The sequence below is a fragment of the Tamandua tetradactyla genome, chromosome 2 (assembly GCF_023851605.1).
Source record: "Tamandua tetradactyla isolate mTamTet1 chromosome 2, mTamTet1.pri, whole genome shotgun sequence".
Classification (NCBI taxonomy): Eukaryota; Metazoa; Chordata; class Mammalia; order Pilosa; family Myrmecophagidae; genus Tamandua; species Tamandua tetradactyla.
Window position 1 is genome coordinate 136,109,343 of NC_135328.1, and position 27,287 is coordinate 136,136,629.

A 27,287-nucleotide genomic window follows, 5' to 3' on the forward strand; every position below is an offset into this window, starting at 1 on the left:
AGGCAAATGAAAATGAAAACACAGCATATCAAAATTTATGGGATGCAACAAAGGCAGTGCTAAGAGGGAAATGTATTGCCCTAAGTGCCTATATCAAAAAAGAAGAGCGAAAATTGAGGAATTAACTGTTCACTTGGAAGAACTATAGAAAGAACAGCAAACTAACCCCAAAGCAAGCAAAAGGAAACAAATCATGAAGATCAGAGCAGAAATAAATGGAATTGAGAAAATGAAACCAATCGAAAAAATCAACAAAACCAGAAGTTGGTTCTATGAGAAAATCAATAAGATTGATGGACCCTTAGTGAGGTTGACAAAAACAAGAAGAGAGAGGATGCAAATAAATAAAATCAGAAATGGAAGAGGAGACATAACCATTGACCATGCTGAAATAATGGAGGTAATGAAAGGATACTATGAACAACTTTATGCTAATAAACTAGACAATGTAGATGAAATGGACAACTTCCTAGAAAGGCATAAATAGCCAACATTGACTCGAGAAGAAATAGATAACCTCAACAAACTAATCACAAGTAAAGAAACTGAATTAGTCATTAGGAAGCTCCAAAAATGGAAAAGTCCATGACCAGATGGTTTCACATGTGAATTCTACCAAACATTCAAGAAAGGATTAGTACCAATCCTGCTCAAACTCTTCAAAACAAACTGAAGAGGAGGGAAGGCTACCTAACTCATTGTATGAAGCCAACATCACCCTCATACTAAAGCCAGACTAAGATATTACAAGAAAAAAGTACAGACCAATCTCTCTAATGAATATAGATGCAAAAATCCTCAACAAAGTTCTTCCAAATCTAATCCAGCAGCACATTAAAAAAATTATACACCATGACCAAGTAGGATTCATCCCAGGTATGCAAGGATGGTTCAATATAAGAAAATCAATTAATGTAATATACCATATCAATAAATCAAAGCAGAAAAAACATATGATTATCTCAATTGATGCAGAAAAAGCACTGGACAAAATTCAACATCCTTTCTTGTTGGAAACACTTCAAAGGATAAGAACAGAAGGGAACTTCCTCAACATAATAAAGGGAATATATGAAAAGTCCATAGCTAACATCATCCTCAATGGGGAGAAACTAAAAACTTTCCCCTAAGATCAGGAACAAGACAAGGATGTCCACTATCACCACTGTTATTCAACATTGTGTTGGAAGTTCTGGCCAGAGCAATTAGACAAGAAAAAGAAATACAAGGCATCAAAATTGGAAAGGAAGAAGTAAAACTCTGTTTGCAGATGATATGATACTGTATGTCGAAAACCCTGAAAACTCCACAGCTAAACTACTAGAGCTAATGAATGAGTACAGCAAAGTGCCAGGTTACAAGATCAACACTCAAAATTCTGTGGTGTTTCTATATACTAGTAATGAACAATCTGAGGGGTAAATCAAGAAAAAAAATCCATTTACAATTGCAACCAAAAGAATAAAATATTTAGGAATAAATTTAACTAAGGATACAAAAGACCTACACAAAGAAATCTACAAGAAATTGCTAAAAGAAATCACAGAAGTCCTAAATAAATGGAAGGGCATACCATGTTCATGGATTGGAAGACTAAAATATAGCTAAGATGTCAATTTTACCTGTTGATTTACAGACCAATTAAAATCCCAAAAATTTACTTTTCAGAAATAGAGAAACCAATAACCAAACTTATCTGGAAGGGCAGGGTGCCCCAAATAGCTAAAAATATCCTGAGAAAGAAAAATGAAGTCAGAGATCTCATACCACCTGATTTTAAGGCACATTTCAAAGCTACAGTGGTCAAAAAAGCATGGTACTGGCATAAAGACAGATATACTGACCAATGGAATTGAATAGATTGTTCAAATATAGACCCTCTTATCTATGGACAATTGATCTTTGATAAGGCAGTCAAGCCAACTCACCTTGGACAGAACAGTCTCTTCAATAAATGGTGCCTAGGAACTGGATATCCATATGAAAAGAACGAAAGAGGATCCATATCTCACACCCTATACAAAAATTAACCCAAAATGGATCAAAGGCCTAAACACTAGATCTAAGACCATAAATTCTGAGAAGAAAATGTAGGGAAATATCTTATAAATCTTACAGTAGGAGGCGGTTTCCTAGGTCTTACACCCAAAGCATGAGCACTGAAGAAAGAAATAATTAAATGGGAACTCCTCAAAATTAAACAGTTTTGGGCATCAAAGAACATTGTCAAGGAAGTAAAAAGACAGCCCACGCTATGGGAGACAATATTTAGAAACGATATATCAGACAAAGGTCTAGTATACAGAATATATAAAGAGACTGTTCAACTCAACAACAAAAAGACAAACAACCCAATTATAAAATGGGCAAAAGACATGAACAGACACTTCTCAGAAGAGGAAATACAAATGGCCAAAAGGCACATGAACAGAAGCTCAACTTCCCTGACTATTAGGGAAATGCAAATCAAAACCACAATGAGATATCATCTCACATCCACCAGAATGGCCATTATCAGTATCACAGAAAATGACAAGTGCTGGAGAGGATGTGGAGAAAGAGGTACACTTGTCCTCTGTTGGCGGGAATGCAAAATGGTACAACCACTGTGGAAGGCAGCTTTGTGGTTCCTCAGGAAGCTGAGTATAGAATTGCCATATGATCTGGCAATACCACTGCTAGGTACTTAGAGGACATGAGGGCAAGGACAGAAACAGAGATTTGCCCACCAATGTTTATAGGCAGCATTATTTACAATTGCCAAGAGATGGAAACAGCCCAAAGGTTCATCAACCGACGAGTGGCTAAACAAGCTGCGATACACACATACGATGGAATATTATGCAGCTGTAAGACAGAATAAAGTTATGAAGTATGTAACAACATGGATGGACCTTGAGGGCATGATGCTGAGTGAGATTAGCCAGAAACAAAAGGACAAATACTGTATGGTCTCATTGATATGAACTAACATTAGCAAATGAACTTGGAGAATTTCAGCTAAGACAAAGACCATCAGGAGATAGAAACAGGGTAGATATTGGGTAATTGGAGCTGAAGGGATACAGATTGTGCAACAGGACTGATTGTAAAATTCAGAAATGGATAGCACAATATCACCTAACTGCAATACAATAATGTTAGTACACTGAATGAAGTTGAATGAGAGAATGATAGAGTGAGGAGGGCTGGGGGCACAAATGAAATCACAGGGAAAGCTAGACAATAAAGACTGAGATGGTATAATCTAGGAATGCCTAGAGTATACAATGATAGTGACTAAACACACAAATTAAAAAATGTTTTTGCATGAGGAAGAACAAAGGAATGTCAATATTGCAGGGTGTTGAAAATAGATGGTAATTCCTATTTTAAAACCTTAATGTATGTGTGACACTAAAGCAGAAAATGTTTATTTGGTACAAAATTTATATTTTAACTAGTGGATTTCTTAATATAACTTATGTGGATAGTTTAACTGAACACCATATGTACATGGAACCTTGAGTAGGGAATGAGATTTTGTAGGTTTGTCTAGAGCGATGCCCTGATAAATCTCAGAGTGATTTGAACAGTGAATAAAACAGTATTTTATTCTTGGGAGAAAGGCAAAAAAGAGAGAAAATTCATGGAGATATTCCGCAGGTAGTGGGGACAACCAAAGCAATAGGCCAAGCCCTCAATCTTGGGGTTTGTTTATATGAAACTTATCCCCGCAAAGGATAGGCTAAGCCTATTTTAATTAGGCCTAAGAGTCACCCCTAGAGAACCTGTTTTGCTGCTCAGATGTGGCCTCTCTCTCTCAGCCAACACAACAAGCAAACTCACTGTCCCATCCTTATATGAGACATGACTCCCAGGGGTGTAAATCTTCCTGGCAACATGGAATAGAAATCCTAGAATGAGCTGGGACTCAGCATCAAGGGATTGAGAAAACCCTCTTGACCAAAAGGGGGAAGAGAGAAATGAGACAAAATAAATATCAATGGCTGAGAGATTTCAAACACAGTCGAGAGATGAGCCTGGAGGTTATTTTTATGTGTTGAATAGTTATCACCTTTTTAGTTAAAGTGTAACAGAGAAGCCTGAAACTGTAGAGCTGTGTTCCAGTAGCCATGTTTCTTGAAGATGATTGTATAATGATATAGCTATCACAATGTGACTGTGTGATTGTGAAAACCTTGTGTCTGATGCTCCTCTTATCTATGGTATGGACAGATGAGAAAAACATATGGATTAAAAATAAATAAATAATTGGGGGAACAAATGTTAAAATAAATTTAGTAAATTGAAATGCTAGTGATCAATGAAAGGGAATGGTAAGGAATAGAAAAAAATAAGGGAAACAAAGGCTAAAATATAATGGGTAGATGGAAATACTAGCAGTCAATGAGAGGAAGCGGTAAAGGGACATGGTATGTGTGAGTTTTTTCTTTTTATTTCTTTTTCTGAATTGATGCAAATGCTCTAAGAAATTATCATGGTGATGAATATAAAACTATGTGATGATATCGTGAGTGACTGATTATATACAAGATTGGAATGATCATATGGCAAGAATGTTCATGTTTGTATGTTGTTATGTTTAAAAAAAAAACTCCATTAAGATGCAAAAACACTCTCACCGAGAGCCTTGCCTCATATAAGCGTACAATTAGCAACTTACACGATGGAATGTCAGTGCCATCTCAATTATTAATAGAGTTATACCAAGCTGTATTAGTCAGGGTTCTCTAGAGAAACAGAACCAACAGGAGATATCTGTAAATATGAGATTTATAAGTGTCTCATGCAACCATGGGTATGCAAGAGTCCAAAATCCATAGGGCAGGCTACGAGGGTGGCAATTCTGATCAAGTTCCTCAATGAACTCTACAGGAGAGGCTGGCTGGCTGAAGAAGAATTCTCTCTTTTCCCTTAAAAGTCTTCAACTGATTAGATTCTCTTGTTGTGGAAGACACACCTTTAGTTGACTATAGATATTACCACTCACAGATTCAATCAACTGACTGATAATTTAACAAACCAGCCTTCTGGTTTATTACCCAGCCACAAATATCCTTGGAGTAAATGGTTAGGCCAGTGCTTGCCTGACCAGACAACTGGGCACCATCATCTGGCCAAGCTGACCCCTGAACCTAACCATGACAAGTTGGAACAATATCTGTTCATCTATGATGTGATATTGCTTATTTGCTGTGAAGTGCCATAAAATTCCTAATTTCCAACTTTCTGCACTCTGTAGCTAAAGTGTACAATTAACACATTCTCAAATAATTATACATGCACATTGCTTGATCCCAAAAATTGTGTACTTATGATCTCCTATTATTACCATAATGTGTCTTTCTGACACATCCATGGGCAAAAACATTAGATGCCTAAATTTAAGAAAATTGTCAGACAATGCATCTAACCAAACTTTTTAAATACTTACTTATGCATTTTTCAATATCAGCCACCATATTTTGAACTTTTATTGAAAACTTCAATCTGCTGGGATCTATAAAGAGATTTGTAGGGAATTCCAAAAGTCTAAGTGAGAAAGCAATAAAGCACACTTTAGTTGAATGTACTAACACATAAAATACAATAATTTTTAACTTCACAAATGTCTAATACTTACTCATCACACATGCATTTTTTCTCTGACTTAGTCAAGATTTCTCTGTCTATTAGAATCCATTGAAAGAGAGAATAAAAAATTTGTTGATATTTATTTCAGCAAAAAGACAAGTTGATTTATTTATGCTGCTGCTTTTCAAACACTATAAAAATAAACTGGAAAGGTCTTTTGAGAGGTAGTATTCAAGCATTACTTCCCACTCCCAGATTCTGATTAAGGATATGTGAGATAGTCCCTAAGAGTATACATTTTAACAAGCATCCCAGATGGTACTCATCCTGATAAAGTAAGTTCTCAGCCCCACCACCAAGACCATGACCACCAGGCTGTAAGAAAGTGTGTGAACTGAGATTAAAATGAATACTGATGTTATTACCCACAAGTGATCTGCTCACTCTAAGCATCACTTACCTTAAAATTTATAAAAATCATATACCTATATATTGATAATACAAAATATTAAAATTTATCTCACTTGTTATTCTCCAGCTGTTAAGACCTTATCCTAATCTCATTCATCTTACCTAGAATTTTTTCTTCAAGTTTGTTGCTATATATTTTTTGTTGCTTGACTTTGGGGAGCAATTCTTCATTTGAGTCATTTTCTGATATTTCATCTTCTTCAAAATAAAATGCAAATTTTTTAGGGCATTTGTCAGACTCATGAAAGTTCTTTGAATTTTCTGGAAAATCATTCTCTGCAGGAGTTCTCAAGCATAGATGTACTTCAAATATTGGTGCATACATTTTTCTCATATCGGACTCCACCTTAATACTATTCAAAATCTATTTTAACAGGTATGTTAGAGTATCAGTTAAAATTTATAACTAATAGTACATTTCTTTTAATTTTGTATAAAACACACCTAAATTTTAAATGACAATCATAACTTCACTGAAGTGGTATTCACTGAATACCACTGTATTAACAAATACCTGATATTTGCATGTTAAAATGAGTAAATTAATGTAAAATAAATACTATATTATAATGCAGTGTAGTTCCTCCAAAAGGACTGTTTAAATTGATAGCAAAGTTGCTACATAATAATCATATGAAAGAAAATTAAAAATACAAAAGCCAAGACCCTATCCCCAGAGATTTTGAGTTTAAAATGTGAGGAACAGGGACCAAGGATATGAATCATTTAAATGCTGAACAGGTGAGATAGGTTTAAGAACTACAAATCAGGAACACACTTCAACTCCATTACCATATGTCCTAGTTCTTCACAGTAACATAGATATACTGGTATAGGTATCCCCACTGATATCTAAATTCAGTGATATTAAATCAGGATAAATATCAGGAGTATTTAAAGTATAAATATGTTTATACACAATGGATATGGGCATGGAGAAATACACTGCTAATGGGAATGTACCTTCTGCTCTCTCTGGAGATGCAAGATGGCAGTATTTTTAATGAAGTGTATATATCCTATGACCCAGTAATCTACTCTTAAAGATATATAACCTAGAGAAATATTTACTTAGTCCGCAAGAAAACCTGTAGAAGGCTATTTATCACAGCCTCATTAGTAGTAGTTAAGACTTGGAAGTAACTTAATTGTCTTCAACTAGGAGAATAGAGATATAAAATTTGGTATATAGAAATACCATGTAATAAACAATAAACTGTGCATGTTTACGTGTATTGTGTGTGTGTGTGTGTGTGTGTCACAGGCTGGGCTTCCTAAGAAGAAGACACTGAAACAGGTAGGATGTTTATTAAGGATTTCTCTTGAGATCAACACCTATGGAAAGGAGGGATAGAGGAAGAAATCGAGCAGTGACAGGCTGAACACAGCCTTAGCCAACCCTATGGGGAACTCTGGAGTTTGAATGGCTCTTTGGAACAGACCTCACTTGGCTGAGGTACCATCATGCCTTCATATCCCTGCAACAATCACTCACTGCATCTGAGCCACCCTAGAAAGCTCAAGCCATCCCTGAAGGAGCTGATAGTAAAGACTGGCTGCTGGAAACACAACTAGCATCTGGAGCAACAATTTCTTCACCGAACGGGGATTTAGGTGGTAGATAACCATTAGCTCTAGACCTGTATCTACCTATCTCATATATGAAATTAATCTTAACACAATGTTGAGTGAAAACATTTTTAAATAGAATGGTAGCACAATAACATTTATGAAAATTTTAACATGTATATCCAAAAACCATAATATATATTTTAAAAGCTCAATGTACAAGTATGGAAGATGGATTGAAGAAATATATAAGAAATATATTCCAGAGAGTTCTCAAAAAGGGGAGAAATATGGCTTAAGATGGGAGGAAAGGGAAGGAAATCAAATTTTAAAAAGAATTTTAAGTGAGCAGCCTCACATGAACTGATGGAAATAATGTTCCATGAACAATGAGTATGCTCAACTCAACTCCCCAATTATTTTGTTTCATAGTACTGACCTTTACCAGACATTATATTTGTTTATTGTCTTTCTCCCTCAGTAGAATATAAGCTCTAAGAAGTCAGGGAATTTGCTCTGCCTACTGCTGTATCTCCAGTGCGTACATGGTAAGTACATAACAAGTAACTATTTTTTGAATGAATGAGCAAATAAATCAAACGAGGTAAGTGTAATGACAGCCTTCTACAATGACAGCAGGCATGTGTGTCTATGTGTGTGTGCTGGGCAAAAAATTGGGAGTACTAATAATAAACACTTCTAATCCAAAATATATTATTCATTTGATGTAAAAAAAGTATACTTATATTTTCTAAAGATTATTTTACCTTATTGATATCAACTTCCGTTTTTACTTCTGACTTCAGAACAGAAACAGCCTTTCTGTTTGAATCATTTAGTTTTTCACTATCACTTGTTACAGGCATACTTCCAGTGAAAGCAAAGTTATCCTTGTATATTCTAGATAAGAAATAGGAAGGTAAAAAATGAGAAATATTATCCTTTAAGAATCATAACTGGACTTCCGGAGAAGATGGCGGCTTAGTAAGACGCGCGGGTCTTAGTTCCTCCTCCAGAAAAGCAACTAAAGAAACAGAAACAATACGAAACAGCTCCCGGAGTCACGACAGAGACCAAAAAGACAGCGTACCCCATTCTGGAACAGCTGAACAGGCAGGGAGAATCTGCTGCGGTGAGATACCCAAGGGGCGCGCGGTTTCCCGGCCGGGGCGGCTGGCGACTGGGGTCCCCTCCACGCACGTGGCTCCCCGGTCTGACTGGGAACATTGGATAGCGGGGCCCTCCCGTCACGCTTGGCGTTTCGGGCCAGCTGGGCAATTGGGACCGGCACTCTCCCAAGTCGTGGCGGCCAGCGACCCCCACCTCCACGCGCGGTTTCCCGGGCCGACTGCTGTGCAGACAGACGAGCGCCACGAGCGCCACCTACTGGGCAGGAAAAGAAAAACAGAGCCCAGAGATTTCACAGAAAAAGCTTTCAACCAGCTGGGTCCCACACCCAGGGAAATCTGATCAAATGCCCAGACACCAGCAGAAAATAATGGATGATGCTCGGAAAATTGAAGATATGGCCCAGTCAAAGGAACAAACCAATAGTTCAAATGAGATACAGGAGCTGAGACAACTAATGCTGAATATACGAACAGAAATGGAAAAATTCTTCAAAAACCAAATCAATAAATTGAGGGAGGACATGAAGAAGACATGGGCTGAACAAAAAGAAGAAATAGAAAATCTGAAAAAACCAATCACAGAACTTATGGGAGTGAAGGACAAAGAAGAAAAAATGGAAAAAACAATGGATACCTACAATGGTAGATCTAAAGAGACAGAAGCTACAATTAGTGAACTGGAGGATGGAACATCTGAATCCAAAAAAGAAACAGAAACTATAGGGAAAAGAATGGAAAAACTTGAGCAGGGGATCAGGGAACTGAATGACAATATGAAGCGCACAAATATACGTGTTGTGGGTGTCCCAGAAGGAGAAGAGAAGGGAAAAGGAGGAGAAAAACTAATGGAAGAAATTATCACTGAAAATTTCCCAACTCTTATGAAAGACCTAAATTTGCAGATCCAAGAAGTGCAGCGCACCCCAAAGAGAATAGACCCAAATAGGCGTTCTCCAAGACACTTACTAGTTAGAATGTCAGAGGTCAAAGAGAAAGAGAGGATCTTGAAAGCAGCAAGAGAAAAACAATCTGTCACATACAAGGGAAACCCAATAAGACTATGTGTAGATTTCTCAGCAGAAACCATGGAAGCTAGAAGACAGTGGGATGATATATTTAAATTACTAAAAGAGAAAAACTGCCAACCAAGATTCCTATATCCAGCAAAATTGTCCTTCAAAAATGAAGGAGAAATTAAAACATTTATAGACAAAAAGTCACTGAGAGAATTTGTGACCAAGAGACCAGCTCTGCAAGAAATACTAAAGGGAGCACTAAAGTCAGATACGAAAAGACAGAAGAGAGAGGTATGGAGTAAAGTGTAGAAAGAAGGAAAATCACATATGATATATATAATACAAAAGCCAAAATGGTAGAGGAAAATATTATCCAAACAGTAATAATACTAAAAGTTAATGGACTGAATTTCCCAATCAAAAGACATAGAATGGCAGAATGGATTACGACCCAGCAATACCACTGCTAGGTATCTACTCAAGGGACTTAAGGGCAAAGACACAGACAGACATTTGCACACCAGTGTTTATAGCAGCATTATCTACAATTGCAAAGAGATGGAAACAGCCAAAATGTTCATCAACAGACGAGTGGCTAAACATACTGTGGCGTATACCTACGATGGAATATTATGCAGCTTTAAGACAGACTAAACTTATGAAGCATGTAATAACATGGATGGACCTAGAGAACATTATGCTGAGTGAGTCTAGCCCAAAACTAAAGGACAAATACTGTAAGGTCCCACTGATGTGAACCGACATTCGAGAATCAGCTTGGAATATATCATTGGTAACAGAGACCAGCAGGAGTTAGAAACAGGGTAAGATAATGGGCAGTTGGAGCTGAAGGGATACAGACTGTGCAACAGGACTAGATACAAAAACTCAAAAATGGACAGCACAATAATACCTAGGTGTAATGTAACTAGGTTGGAACACTGAATGAAGCTGCACCTGAAATATGGTTTTTTGTTTGTTTGTTTGTTTGTGTGTTTGTATCTTTTGTTTTTGTTTTTTTCTTTTTCCTTTTTATATATATATATTATTAGTATTATTATTTTAATTCTCTTCTCTATATTAACATTCTATATCTTTTTCTGCTGTTTTGCTAGTTCTTTTCCTAAATCGATGCAAATGTACTAAGAAATGATGATCATACATCTATGTGATGATACTAAGAATTACTGAGTGCATTTGTAGAATGGAATGATTTCTAAATGTTGTGTTAATTTCTTTTCTTTTTTTTGATTAATAAAAAAATTAAAAAAAAAAAAAAGAATCATAACTTTAGTCCAGCCAGTCTCTCTGCTTGGCCAAAGAGCGCTGCATTTGGGTGGCTACCCTGGTCCTATTATTGTTAGATTCCATTTAATTTTATTCATTTCTTAAAGCTTATGAGAAAATAATTGGTATTAAAAAGAAAGTGACCCAGAGACTGAGTTCAACCTGCTGGCTCCAAGGAACAGCTGGAGAAGAGATGGGAGGGTGACTGAGACAGCAATTCCAGGATGTAAGTGGCCTGGGATATTTTCTGCACCATACAGGGTGGCCCTGGTTGCAAAAGCTGAGGAACTGAAAGGCAGAGAACTGGAGACCATCCGACTGGTGCAAACAGCCTAATAAGGAAGTCCAGAGCCCTCAGAAGTACACAGACAGAGGGATGGGGATTAGGAAGTAAATAAGCCAAGCCGTGAATCTTGACCGTGCTACTCTAATGAGCACAGCCTTATGACCCGTGACCCCCAATCCACCTGAACCCCATCACCTACCCGCACTCCCTCCCCTCCAAACTCCCCCACCCTATCAACCCCTTACACGCATACCCACCCCAGAATCCCACCCCAAGCACAACACCTCTTCTGTGGAAGTGCAGTTTTACCCCAAACACCCCCTCCACCCAGCCCTACCTCCTCCTCCCTCCTCCCTGCAAGTTATCACTAGCAAATAAAGGCTGTGGGTGGTTCCCTCCATACACAGGCTACACCCACCCCCAGCCCACACATTCGCACAACCCCACCCCAAATCCCCTGAGCTCTGAGGACAGGTACATCAGTTATGGCATTCGCAGATCCGCACATGCACAGGGCCCCCAGTCACACTCCCCAGCTCTAAGAAAGCACTGACCTGCGCAGCCAGGTCACATCTGCTCCCAGCCCATGCAGTCGTAAGGCCAATGTGCTGCCCTAGCTCTGCACATCCACACAAAGGGCCCCGCACCCTAGACCAGCACACACAATGGCCTGGCCCCCCAGACCCATGCACGTGCACAGCCACATCCTCCCCAGCAACTGGACACCCATGCTCACAGGCACCAGCATACCATCCCCAACCCGTGCCTATACCTGCACTGCAACGCATCACCACCTACTGTGCCTAGCCCTGTGCCCTGAATCCTGCTCCACATCCAACTCGCAAACACAAGCCTTTAGACTACTGAAGGAAATCAACTCTTAAAGTTAATCAATCGAGATATTTACATACTGTAAAAGCAACAGAAGATCACTGAGCATGATATGATGCAGACATACACAGCCCAGCCTAAATACCAAATTAAAACCAAAGGAGACACAGATGTTGGAACAACTAATCGAAGGTGTTTATATAACTCTACTAAATAAAATAAACATGACAGCTAATGGCATAAGGCAGCTTAAGAGTCATCTGAAAGAATAAACAGAAAAACAGCAGATATGACAGAGATTAAAAACTCAGTAGACCAAATAAAAAACATACTAGAGATACACAACAGCAGATTTAATGAGGCAGAAGAAAGAATAAGCAAACTAGAGGACAGGACAACAGATCTTGAAAAATCAAAAAACAGGAAATGGCCAAAAAGATGGAAAAATTAAAATTGGATCTCAAGGAAATGATGAACAAAATAAAGTGCACAGATATAAGAATCATTGGTGTTCCAGAAAGAGAATAGAGGAGTACAGGGCTAAGAAGATTAGTTGAGGATATAATGGGGGAAAACTTCCCAACCTTTATAAAGGACATAAATACACATGTCAAAGAAGAGCAAAGAACTCCAAATAGAATAAATCCAAATAAGCCTTCCCCAAGACACATACCAATCAGTCTGTCAAATATCAAAAAGAAGCAGAAAATCGTGAAAGCAGCAAGAGAAAAACAATACAATACATACAAGGGAAACCACATAAAAACTGAGTTCAGACTACTCAACTGGCACTACAGAGGTGAGAAGGCAGTGGTATGATATATTTAAGATCCTGAAAGAGAAAGACTTTGTTTTAGTCTGCCAAAGATGTCAGAGTGCAACACATCAGAGATGGATTGGTTTTTAATAAAACGGGATTTATTTAGTTAAAAATGTATAGTTCTTCAGAGGAAAGGCAGCTGACTTTCAACTGAGGTTCTTTCTTACGTGGGACGGCACAGGGTGGTCTCTGCTGGCCTTCTCTCCAGGCCTCTGGGTTCCAACAACCTTCCCCAGTGATTCCTTTTTGCATCTCCAAAGGCCTGGGCTGACCTTCCAGTTCTGAGATGAGGTATGCTGAGCTGCGTGTGCTGTGCTACATTGGGATCTCTCATTTAAGCATCCAGCCAATTAAATCAAACATCATTTACTGCAGCAGGCATGCCTCTTAGCCAACTGCAGATGTAATCAGCAACGAATGAGCTTCGCATGCCATTGGCTCATGTCCACAGTAACAGAACTAGTCACCTTCACCTGGCAGAGTTGACACCTGAACCTAACTACCACAGATTTCCAGCCAAGAATTCTGTACCTAACCAAACTATCCTTTAAAACTGAGGGAGAGATTAATATTTTCACAGAAAAACAACTTCTGAAAGAATTTTTCAACAAGAGACAGAACCCACAAAAAAATACAAAACAAAGTTCTGACAGTTAAAAAAAAAAAACAGACAGGAAAGGGAGGTCTGGAGGAGAGCAGAGAATTGAAAAGTACCAGTAAGGGTAACTTAAAGGATAAAAAGAGAAAGAGGAAGAAGAATATATAAATCTGACAAACAAAATCCAAAGGATAAAGGGGTGGATTCAAGAAATGTCTTTTTAGTAATAACTTTGAATGTAAATGGCACTTTTGGCAATTGGTAATTACCAATTAAAAGGCACAGGTTGGCAGAATGGATGAAGAAATAGAAGCCAGCTATATGCTGCTTATAAGAGACTCATCTTAGACAGAAGGATACAAAAAGATTGAAAATGAAAGGATGGAAAAAGATTTCCCATGCAAGCTGTAACCAAAAGAAAGCAGAAGTAGCTATACTAATAACAGACAAAATAGACTTTAAATGTAAAGATATGAGACAAAGAAGGACAGTGTGTATTAATTAAAGGGACCATTCACCATGAAGAAATAACAATCATAAAAGCTTATGCTCCCAATTAAGGAGCTCCAAAGTACATAAGACAGACATTGGTAGTACTGAAGGGAGTGACATGTTTCAACGATAATAGTAGGAGACTTCAATATACCACTCTCCTCTATAGATAGAATAACCAGACAGAATATCAAAAAGGAAATAGAGAAGTTAAACAACTTGATAAATTTAAGAGACCTAACAGACATGTATAGGTCATTACACCAAAAAACACCAGAATGCACATTCTTCTCTACTGCTCATGGAATATTCTCCAGGATAGATCATATGCTGAGGCACCTGTTTTGTGCCTTTTTGTAAGTTTAAAAACATTAAAATTATTCAAAGTTCGTTCTCTGATCACAATGGAAGGAAGCTGGATCTCAATAATCACCAAAAGAATGAGAACATTCACAAATATATGGAGAGTAAATAACGTAATCTTAAACACCAGTGGGTCAAAGAAGAAATTGCTAGAGACATCAGTAGCTATCTGGAGATGAATGAAAATGGGAATACAACATATCAGAACTTGTGGGATGTGACAAAGGCTGTGCTGAGAGGGAAATTTATGGCCCTAAATGCCTATATTTAAAAAGAAGAAAGAGCAAAAATCGAGGACTTAACTGCTTGCCTGGAGAAAATTGAGAAAGAACAGCAAACTAACACCAAAGCAAATAGAAGAGGAATAACAAAGATTAAAGTAGACCTAAATGAATGGGAAACAAAAAAAAAACAACAGAAAGAATTAATAAAACCAAAAGTTGGTTCTTTGAGAAAATCAATAAAATTGATGGGCCACTAGCAAGACTGACAAAAAAAGAGAAAGGAAGTAAATAAATAAAATCAGAAATGAGAAGGAGTGTGTACCACAAACCTTGAAGAAATAAAACATAAAAGGATTCTATGAACTATATGCCAAAAAACTAGACAACTTAGATGAAATACACACATGCAAGCTACATTGACTCAGGAAGAAATAGAAGATTTCAACAAATAGTAAAGAGATTCAATCAGTCATCAAAAATCTTACTACAAAGATTTTTTGTGCTAAGGGCCAGATGGCTTCATAGGGGAATTTTATCAAACATTCCAGAGAGAACTAACACCAATCCTGCTCAAGCTATTCTAAAAAATTGAGGGAAAAGGAACACTACCTAACTCATTTTATGACGCCAATGTTATTTTAATACCAAAACCAGGTAAAGATGCTATAAAGAAAGGAAAACTATTGGGCAATCTCCCTAATGCACATAGATGCAATAATTCTCAACAAAATATTAGCCAATCAAATCCAGAACACATTAAAAGAATTATACACCATGACCAAGTGAGGTATATAACAGGAATGCAAGGATGATTCAATGCAAGAAAATCAATTAATGTAATACAGGACATTAACAAATCAAAATGGAAAAATCACATAGTCATCCCAATTGATGCTGAAAAAGCATTATACAAGATTCAAAATCTGCTTCTGATAAAACACTTCAAAAACAGGAATCAAAGGTAACTCCTCAAAGTGACAAAGGGTATATATGAAAAACCAACAGCCAGAAATAATTATGTGTGTGCTGTAAGAGCTCACAATCCAGGTCTCTGTTTTCTTATAAGCATTTTTTAAGGGACACCATACAATAATTGTTACTTGGTTTCTGGCTTATTTTGCCTCACCAAATGTCCCACCGGTTCATTCACATCCTTGGGTGCCTCACGACTTTGTCCTTTTTCTAGCAACACACAATATTCGATCATACGTATCCACCATCATTTACCATCTACTTGAAATAAAGAGTAGAGTACCTTATTTCATAGAGTACTATGAAATAAAGATCACCAAAGATAATGGTAAACCACATGGGAAATTATAAACATCAGCAGTACTATATTGTATTTTTAGTATGTAACTCCACTTTTCACTTCTTACAGAATCTAAAATGCAAATGCATACAAAGCAATGATAAATCTACAGTTTTGGATGCACAATGTGTAAAGATATAATTTGTGACAAGAACAACATAAAGGTGACAAGAGCAACATAAAGGTGAGGAGTCCAAAGGGTACACAGAAGCAAAGTTTGCATATGCTATTTAAGTTAAGCTAGTATCAAATCAAACAAGACTGTTATTGATATAGAATGTTAAATTTAAGCCCCATAGTAACCACCAAAAAAATCTGAAAAAATATACACAGAAGAGAGCAAGAATACAAAATGGCTCATTACAAAAGTTAAAAAAATTACATTAATGCAAAAATTGAGGTAGAAAGATTTAAGATTTATGAAAAACAAATAGAAGAAATTCTTGCATTATCAGGAATTACTTTAAATGTAAATGGATCAAAGTCTTCAGTCAAAAGGCAAAGACTGACAAAATGGATTAAAAAGAACATGACCCAGCTATATGCTGTTTACAAGAGATGCCTTAAATTCAAAGACACAAGTAGGTTGAAAGTGAATGGATAGAAAAAATATTCCATGCAAACAGTAACCAAAAGAAAACTCAGGCAGCTAAACTGTTATCAGATAAAAAAGACTTTAATTAAAAAACTATTATAGGGCACATATAAGAACTGTAAATATTGATAAAAGGGTCAATTCAGCAAGAAGATATAAACAATTAAAATATACATGCACCTAACAACAGGGCATCAAAATATATAAATCAAATATTGACCAATTTGAAGGGAGAAATAGATGGTTCTACATTAATAACAGAAGACTTTAATATACCACTTTCAATAATGGGTAGAACATCTAGGCAGAAAATCAATAGGAAATAGAGGAGTTGAAAGTTACTCTAAACCAGCTAGCCCTAACAGAAATATATAGAATACTTTACCCAACAACAGCAGAGCACACATTCTTCTCTAGTGCACATGGATCATTCTTTAGGACAGACCATACATTAGGTCACAAAATGAGTTTCAATAAATTTTAAAACACTGAAATCACACAGCATATTTTCTTTGATCACAATGGAATGAAACTAGAAATCAACTCAGGGAGGAACAAAAAATTCCCAAGTTTTGGAAATTAAACAATATAACTTTCAAACAACAAATGGGTCAAAGAAAAAAATCACAAGGGGAGTTAGGAAATATCTTGAGACAAATGAAAATGAAAACACAAAAAATCAAAATTTATGGGATACAGAAAAGGAAGGGATGAGAAGGAAATTTATAGCTTTAAATGCTTATATTTAAAAAAATTCTCATATAAGTGGCCTCACACCTGGAGGAACTAGAAATAGAAGAGCAAACTAACCCCAAAATGAGGAGAAGGAAATAAAGACTAAAGCAGAGATAAATAAAATATAAAATTAAAAAAATAGATTCAACAAAACCAAAAACTGGTTCTTTGAAAAGATCAACAAAAATTGACAAACCTTTAGACAGACTGACAAGAAAAAATAAATAAACAGAAAAAGCACCAATAATTAAAATCTGAAATGAATGGTTGTATACTACTACTAACCCCACAGAAATAAAAAAGGATTGTAACAAGATACATGAACAACTGAATGCCAACAAATTAGATAACCCAGATGAAATGAATAGTGTCCTAGAAACATACAACCTACCTAAACTGAGTCAAGGAGAAATAGAAGCTCTCAATAGACCAATTAATTACAAGTAAAGAGACAGCATCAGTAATCAAAAGTATACCAACCAAGAAAAATCCAGGACCAGATGGCTTCACTGGTAAATTTTACCAAACATTCAATGAAGAATTAACACCAAATCTGCTCAAACTCATTCAAAAAACCAAAGAGAAGGACTTCTTCTGAGGTCTCCTTCTTTGTGGCCAACATCACACTCTAATACCAAAACCAGATAAAGAAAATAAAAGTACAGCAATATCCTACATGAATATAGATAAAAATCCTCAACAACATACTAGTCAACTGAGTCCAATAGCACATTAAAAGAATAATACATCACAATCAAATGGATGTACCCAGAAGTGCACAGCAAAGGTAAACTTACCTTATAACCCAACAAGTTCAGGCCTAAGCAGTTACCCCAGAGATAGGAAGGCATTTGTCTATATAAAAATCTGTATGCAAATGTTTATACTGGCTTTATTCGTAATTGCCCCAAAGCAAAAACCATCTAAATGTCCATTAACTGATGAAGGGTGAAACCATGGTATACCCATGCCATGTATCAATAAAAACGAATGAACTACTTATATAAGTAATATCGATGAATCTCAAATGCAAATACTAAGTGAAAGAAGCCAGACTCAAAAGACTAGATACTGTACAATCTCGTTTATATGACATTCTGGCAAAATAGGCAACCAAGAATAAAAGGTGGGTGAGAGATCCTTAGATAACATGTAAAAGACGCTGAGGAAACAAAAACATGCTATAATTGAGGAAGTAAGAAAAGGCCAGTATGCAAAGGCAAAGTAATCAGAAAATGGAACAAGATGTAATATACTTAGCCAAATCTAGAAATAATCACTCAGGACTTTTCCACCACCCCAAATTTTTCTTAAGAATTTTCTTGTAAAATGAAATAGAATTAATAATCATTTCATCCCGTGCATACTGTGGTAGTTTGAAGCTATATGTACCCCATAAAAACATGTCCTTAAATCTAATCCATTCCTGTGGGTGTGAACCCATTGTAAGTAGAACTTTTTGATGAGGTTACTTCAGTTCAGAGGATGTGACCCACTTCAATTAGGATGGGTCTTAATTCTATTATTGGAGTCCTCTGTAAGTAGAATGAAATTCAAACAGAGGGAAGCCATGGAAACAAGAAGTTAAAATTCACTGAGAACCCAGAACAGAACAGAGAGGCCACCATGAACCTTGTTATGTGATAGGCTAAGGACCAAAGATTACAGCAGCCAGCCCCAGAATGCCAGTCCTAAGAGAGAAAACATCATCTTGATGATGCTTTGACTGGGACTTTTCCCAGGCTCAAACCATGCTAATAAATTTCCATTGCTTAATATGAGCCATTCATGATATTTGTTTGATCAACCTAGTAAACTAATACATATACCAAGTGAAGAATGTTTCAAAAAGAAAGACATTTCATATGTTAGGCCATAAAACAAGTTTCGATGCAAGTTAGGCCATAAAACAAGATACAAATTACCAAAGTTGACTCAGAAAGAAACAGAAAAATCTGAATAGATCTATTATCAGTAAGGAGACTGAATTAGTAATTTTAAAACTTTACAAAAGAGAAATGCCAAAAGCCTAACAGAATCTGTGAATATTGCCAAATTAGGGAATAATTAACACTAATCCTTCACAAACACTTCAGAAGATAGAGGAAGAAGGAACACTTTCCAATTCATTCTCTGAGATCAGTATAATCCTGATACCAAAATATATCCTCAAAACAGAAAACTACAGAACACTATCCCTTATGAATATACATGCAAAAGTACTCAATAAGATAATAGCAAACCAAATATAGCAGCATATAAAAAGGATTATGAACCACGGTTATGTGGGATGTTTTTGCAGGAATTCAGGTTGTTTTAGAATCTAAAAATCAATTAATGTTGATTATTAGAATAAAACACAAAACCCACATTTATCTCAACAGGTGTTAAAAAAAGCATTGGACAAATTTCAACACTCTTAAAGACAAAAACACTAAAAAAAAATAGAATTAGAATGGAAATGTCCTCAAATGGATAAAAGGCATCTATGAAAAACCCACAGCTAACATCATACTTAATGATGAAAGACTGAAAGCTTTCCTCTTAAGACAAGGATGTCTGTTTTCAACACTTATGCTTAACACTGTACTGGAAGTTTTAGCCAGGGTAATTAGGCAAGAAAATGAAATAAAAAGCATCCAAATTGGAAAGGAATAAAATAAAATATCACTATTTGCAGATAACATGATTTTGTATCTAGAAAATCCACAAAAAAACTATTAGCACTAAAAAAGCAAATTCAGAAAGATTACAGGATATAAGATCAAGACACATAAATCAGCTGTATTTCTAAATACTAACAATGAACAATCCAAAAATAAAACTGAAAAATAAGAGCACCAAAAAGAATAAAATAATTCAGAATAAATTTAACAAAAGAAGTACAAGACTTGTACACTGAAGACTATAAAGAAACATTGAAATAAATTAAACATCCAAAAAGGTGGAAAGATATCTAAGTTCATGGATTAGAAGACTTTACTGTGTTAAGATATTAATACTCCCCAAAGTGATCTGCAGGTTCAGTGTAATCCCTACCAAAATTCCAATGACCTTTTTTGTAGAAATAAAAAAATTATCTTGAAATTAATATGAAGTTGTAAAGGACCCAAAATAGTCACACGAAAAAAAGGACAAACTTGGGGAACACACACTTCCCAATTTCAAAACTTCCTATACAGCTACAGTAATACAATGCAGTAACAGCATAAGGAAAAATGTAGATGAATAGAATAGAATTAGGATTCCAGAAATAAACCCAAACATCTATGGATTAATTGATTTTCAACTAGGGTGTCAAGATAGTTCCATAGAGAAACAACACTCTTTTCAATAAATGGTGCTGGAACAGCTGGATATTCACATGCAAAAGAATGATTCAGGCCCCTACCACATAACAAACAGAAAAACTAATTAAAAATGGACCAAATACTTAAAATGTGAGAGCTAAAACTATAAAGCTCTTTGAAAGAAACAAGTGTAAATCTTCACGACCTTGGATTACAGAACCTTTTCTTGGATATGAAATCTAAAACACATTCAACCAAAGAAAAAAGAGATAAATTGGACTTCATCAAAATTTAAAAATTTTGTGCTTCAAAGAAAATTATCAAGTGAAGGAAAACAACCCACAGAATAAGAGAACACTTCTGAAATCATCTACACCTATGTCTTCTATACAAAACATATAAAGAACTTTTACAACTCAGCAATAAAAAGACAACTCAATTGATGAATGGGCAATTTGAATAGACATTTTTTCCAAAGAAGATGTACAAATGGCCAAAAAGTACATGAAAATAGGGTCAACATCACTAGTCATTACAGAAATGCAAATTGACATTGTTAAGAGGTCAATAAAAATGCATTCAATAACAACAGCTACTATTCTTTCATGCTGTATTTATTCTCAAACAACAATATAACATAGGTATTATTATCTCCATTTTATAGATGAGGAAACTGAGATCTAAAGAGGTTATTTACCCCTTTTGGTTAATAGCTAACCTAAGTCACACAACTAGCCAGAGATAAAACAGAGATTGGAACTCTAGTTGTTTGATTCCATCAAAAGATGTACTTGCATCACTGTTAGACTTAGTGAATAAAAACATAAGACAACCTGTTAAATTTGAATTTCATATAAACAACAAATAACTTTTTAGTGTATGTAATATTTTGGACATACTTATCCAAACAAATTTTTTATTGCTTATCTGAAATGCAAATTTTACTGGAAGTGCTCTATTTTATATAGCAATCTAACCTATGAGCAATTTTTTTTAAATAGGGAAATTTTCTTAAATTATATGGACAGTATTAAATATTACCAAATATAAGATTAGTTAATTGCAAAAATGAGTACAAGCTATACTTTACTACAAGGAGAATTTTCAAATTCTACCTTAAATGATTTGATAAGTGGCAATAAATACAAGCTTTGATTATAAATTTAAGCCAAAAAGTATGATTTACTTGATAAGATTTTCATTCTTCTTTTCTATGGAAGATGGCATTTGAGCAGAACCATTAAATAATTCCAAAAGTAGTGTGAGTGCAGTGTTCATGAGTTGCCGGATAAGTTCCTGAAATATGCAGTCAACCAGCATCAGAAACCTGAAAATTGTATCCAATAAGCGTCGATATTTAGGCAGCTTGAAATGTGTTGAGTCATCTTCACAGAAATTTGACTCAAAGTATTTTTTAATCCCCTGTTTTTCTGCCACCTACAATTTAATAGACAATAGAGAAACAAGTGATAATTTCCATATTGACAGCATTATCTCTAGTTTATAGTATTTTTATTAGCCTGAATAGCACAGCAGAACTTCACCAACAATTTTAATTAAAACTTCACTTCATGCTTATACTGTCTTTAAACAAATCAGACAAAAAGATAATAATTTATGTTATGAGTCCTATGAAATTTAGTGACTCACCTGTAAGCATTTAACTTAAGAAAAAGAAGTCTTACAGAACACCCATATGTTCCTACAAAGAGAGAACTTTCTCAAACACATTATCAGTGGGGGAGAACCAAGAATAAATATCAGGTTTCCTAAAATGTAGTCCAATGCTGCTTCCCTTATTCTATGCTATAGCAATTTGGTTTTTTAAACTCCTATATGCTTTATAACACAATTAAGAAAAAAACTAAGTTCATTAAATCTGATGTTAGAGTTTCATTTTTAAAGACTATAATGATATCTCTTAAGACAACTGATACATGAGGTTATTGGAAAATGGCAGGTTTCAATTAAAAATATAGGGTGGTATCAATACTAGTACCACAAAACACTTCTAAATTGTGCTCCTAAAAACAATCCTGAAGTTACTCAAAATAATTTCTTTTATGCACATAAACTGTTTTATTACTGATGAAACCTTAAGAAAACTTTATGTGTATAATGCAGGGAGTTTTAACTGGTAAGATGGTGAAGCAAAGCCTATTACTCAAAATACAGATGTTTAGCACTGGTACCAAAGAAACCTGAAATAGATGAATAACTGTATTAGTATGAAAATGTGCAGTTGTGCTGGTTTGAAGCTGCTTGGTACCCCAGAAAAGCCATGTTTTTTTTTTTAATCCTAATCCAATCTTGTGGGGACAAACCTATTGTAAGGTGTGACCTTTTATTTCCATCGAGTTGTGACCCCACCCATTCAAGGTGGGTCCTCGAGAGTTTACTGGAGTCCTTAAAGGAGCTCACAGAGGGAAAATGAACTGAAAGCAGAGAGGTGAAACCAGACACACGTTTAGAGATTCTAAACTAACTGATGAAATCCAGAGCTTGGCCTGGGAGAGGCTAAGCAAGGACCCAAAGAACAGATACAGAGAGCAGACACCTAACATGGATGCTTAAACATGCTGATGGAGGGCGCCCCAGGGGAAGACAGAAGGATCCATAGGAGCTGAGAGAGCCATTTTGAAATCAACTCAGAAGGGCCAGCAGATGTCACCATGTACCTTCCCATGTGACAGAGGAACTCGGATGCTGCATTTCCTCCAAGAAGGTATTGTCTTGCTGGTGCCTTAGTGTGAACATCTTTATGGGCTCAGAATTGTAATTTCTTACGAAATTCAATCCATCTCTGGTATATAGCATTCCAGTAGCTTCAGCATGCCAAAACAACAGTGATAGACCTGGTAATGCTGTTCTTTTTATTGAATGTTGGTGAAGTTAATAAGGATTCTGGCATTTAATAGGCTAACCTATTCTCTACTATCACAGTATATTAGGGTTCAGGCATATATCAAATTCTGACTTCAGAATTTTTTAATGCCTTAACAACTCATTAGATAGAACTGGAAGCCATCACAGGCTCCAGTACTGCTCCAGGCAAGGGTGGAAATAAACTTGTCTGAGAGACAAAGTAACTAGTTAGGTGAAAGGAGTTAATTCCCTAAAGGGTGTATCTTTCCCAAGAAAAAGGGGGCAGTGCCCAGCTCAAGTGGACTCCCTCTCAAGGAACCCCAGGGACCAGAAAACTGAAGCAAATAAAGCCATCATACTACCTCATCTCTGTCTCAACCACACACCCGACAGGGAGTGTCTGCTGAAAGTAAGGGCACCAAACCATTTTAAGATAATAGAAAGCTGCTGGTAAACAACTGCAACACATACTGAGCAGGATAGGAAAAGCACACAGTCTAGAGGCTTCATAGGAACCTTCCTGGGTCTTACCCTCAGGGAAAACTGATGCTGACTACTCCTGCCTCCTGAGATATGTGCCTGCCCAGTCTGAGAAAATCTGACTGGAGTCTAATATCTGAGGAGAAGCTCCTCAAAAAAAAGGCTCCAAATAGGTAGGACAAGAAAAAGAAAAACAAGAACTAAAAAATTCTGATGAGTTAAACATAACCTATGCTAGAAGTCTAAAAGAAGCTGAACTGAAGTCAAAGAAGAGATAGAGGGCAGTGCGACTGGCTAAGAGGCAGAATTCTCGCCTGCCATGCCAGAGAACAGGGTTCAATTCCCGGTAACTGCCCATGCCAAAAAAAAGAACAGACAGAGAAGAAAGCCATTCAGCAAGCAATGTAAAAAGGGAGAACAATCTCCAGAATAAACCAATTAAGAAAATCAAATGCCTTAGACATCAGCAAAAAAATTAGTCATACTAGAAAAATCAAAGATATAGCCCAGTTAAAGGAAGAAACCAACAATTGAAATGAAATACATTAGGTGAAACAACTAATTCAGTACATTCGAACAAGACATGAAAAATCTTGCCAAAAATCAAATCAATAAGTTGAGGGAGGATATAAAGAAGACATTGGGCAAACATAAAGAAGTCAAAAGTTTGAAAAAAACAAATCACAGAACTTATGGGAATGAAAACCACAGTAAAAGAAGTGGAAAAAAAATGGAAACCTACAACAATAGATTTGAAGAGCCAGAAGAAAGACATAGTGACTAGAGGACTGGGCATCGGAAATCCAACGCATAAAAGAAAATCTAGGGAAAAGAATGGAAAAATATAAGCAGGGCCTCAGGAAATTAATCCATGAATGACAGCATGAAGCACATGAATATACATTTTGTGGGTGTTCCAGAAGGGAAAAGGAAAAAGAATAATGGGGAAAATAATCACTGAAAATTTCCCATCTCCTATGAAAGACATAAAATTATAGATCCAAGAAGTGCAGTGTACCCCAAGCAAAAGAGATTTAAATAGACATGGTCCAAGACACCTATTAACCAACTGTCAAATGTCACAGACAGAGAATTTTGAAAGCAGCAAGAGAAAAGCAATCCATCACAAACAAGGGAAGCCCAATAAGACCATGGGTAGATTTCTCAGCAGAAACCATCAAGGCAAGAAGGCAGTGGTATGACATATTTAAGATCCTAAATTCTTGCCAACCAAGAATTTTAACACAGCAAAATTGTCCTTCAAAAATAAGGGGGAGATTAAAACATTTTAAGACAATCATTGAGAGAATTTGTAACTAAGAGACCAGCTCTGCCAAGAAATACTAAAGGGAGCATTACATACCGATAGGAAAAGGCAGGAGATAGAGGTATGGAAAGGAGTGTAGAAAAGAAGATGAACAGTAAAGATAAAAAGAAAGAAAAAAAAAATAGGTGAGACATATATAATCTGAAAGACAAAACAGTAGAAGAGGGCGGGACACGGTGGCTCAGTGGCAGAGTTCTCGACTGCCATGTCAGAGACCTGGGTTCAATTCCCGGTGCCTGCCTAAGAAAAAAAAGAAAAAAAATGGTAGAAGAAAATACTTCCTTTACAGTAATAACATTCAATGTCAATAAATTAACTCCCCAATCAAAAGACATAGACTGGTAGAATGGATTAAAAAATAGGATCCATCCATATGCTGTGTACAGGAGACTTATTTTAAACCCAAGGACAAAAATAGGTTGAAAGTCAATGGTTGGGAAAAGATATTTCACGCAAACAACAATCAAAAAAGAGAAAGCCTTCAGCCACACCTTCCAGCTCTGAGAAAGTGCTGACCTGCACAGCCATCTCCCCCAATCCACTTAAGGCATAACTCCGACCTGCTGCCACACCTCTACGGATGGGCACAAAGGGCCCCATGCCTTAGACCAGCACACACCAGGGTTACACCCCACAGACCGGTGCACCCACACAGCAACATCATCCCTGGCTGTTGGGCACCCACATTCACAAGCATCAGTGTAACATCCCCAACTGTGCCTATACCTGCCCTGTAAAAAAATCACTGCACTGAGTGCCCAAACCTGTACCATGTTCCCTGCTCTATGACCATTCCCCAAACACAAGGCCTTAGACTACTGAAATAAATCAACTCCCAAAGTAAATCAAATATTTACATGCCACAAAGACAGAAGATCACTAAGCATATCGCAATGCAGACAGACAGAGCCCTGCCTAATGACCAAGTTAAAACACCAGAGGAGACACAGACATTGGAACAATTAATCAAAGATGTTCATACAACTCTAAGTAATAAAATAAGGGGGATAGCAAATAAAGGAGATCAAGACATAAAGGATATCAAGAAGACAGTAGAAGAGCATAAAGAGGAATTTGAAAGAACAAATAGAAAAATAGCGATATCATAGAGAGTAAAGGCTCTGTTGACCAAATATAAAACATACTAAAGGCATACAATACCAGATCTGAACAGACAAAAGAAAGAATAAGTAATACAGAGGACAGGATAATTGACTTTGAAGACTCAAAACACCAAATGGCAAAAAAGATGGAAAAATTTCAAATGAAACTTAGGGAAATGATAGACAAAATAAAATGATAAATGAATTAGACCTACCAGACATATATGGGTCATTGCACCACAAAGCACAAGGATATACATTCTTCTCTAGTGTCATGGAATATTCTCTATGATAGATCATATGCTGGGGCACAAACAGGTCTTAATAAATTTAAAAACACTGAAATTACTCAAAGCACTTTCTCTGATCACAATGGGATGAAGCTGGATCTCAATAACCACCAAAGGATAAAAACATTCACAAATATATGGAGATTAGATAACATACTCTTAAACAAACAGTGGGTCAAGGAAGAAATTGTTGGAGAAATCAGTAGCTATCTGGAGATGAATGAAAATGAGAATACTACTTATTAGAAATTATGGGATGTGGCAAAGACTGTGCTGAGTGGGAAATTTATTGCTCTAAATGTTAAAAAACAAGAAAAAGCAAAAATTGAGGACCTAATAGCAAACCTGGAGGAACATGAGAAATAACAGCAAACTAACCCCAAACCAAATGGAGGAGAAATAACAAAGATTAAAACAGAGATAAATGAAAGGGAGAACAAAAGAACAAGAGAATGAATCAATAAAACCAAAAGTTGGTTCTTTGAGAAACTCAGTAAAATTGATGGGGCACTGGCAAGACTGAAAAAAAGAGAGAGGATGCAAATAAAATCAGAAATGAGAAGGGGTGTGCTACCATAGACCCTGAAGAAATAAAATAAATCATAAGAGGATACTATGAACAACCA

At 36.3% G+C, this 27,287-nt stretch overlaps 1 protein-coding gene across 1 annotated transcript in view; it reads right to left on the reverse strand.

Moving 5' to 3' along the window:
• DNAH14 (dynein axonemal heavy chain 14) overlaps positions 1-27,287 on the reverse strand; it is a gene marked incomplete at its 5' end in the record, with an annotated part of 509,245 nt that overhangs the window by 399,889 nt on the left and 82,069 nt on the right. Inside the window, 5 exons of the mRNA XM_077129892.1 lie at positions 5,438-5,535; positions 5,627-5,672; positions 6,151-6,412; positions 8,385-8,517; positions 21,783-22,033. Coding sequence (XP_076986007.1) covers positions 5,438-5,535; positions 5,627-5,672; positions 6,151-6,412; positions 8,385-8,517; positions 21,783-22,033 — 790 coding nt within the window. The remainder of the gene's footprint in view (positions 1-5,437; positions 5,536-5,626; positions 5,673-6,150; positions 6,413-8,384; positions 8,518-21,782; positions 22,034-27,287) is intronic.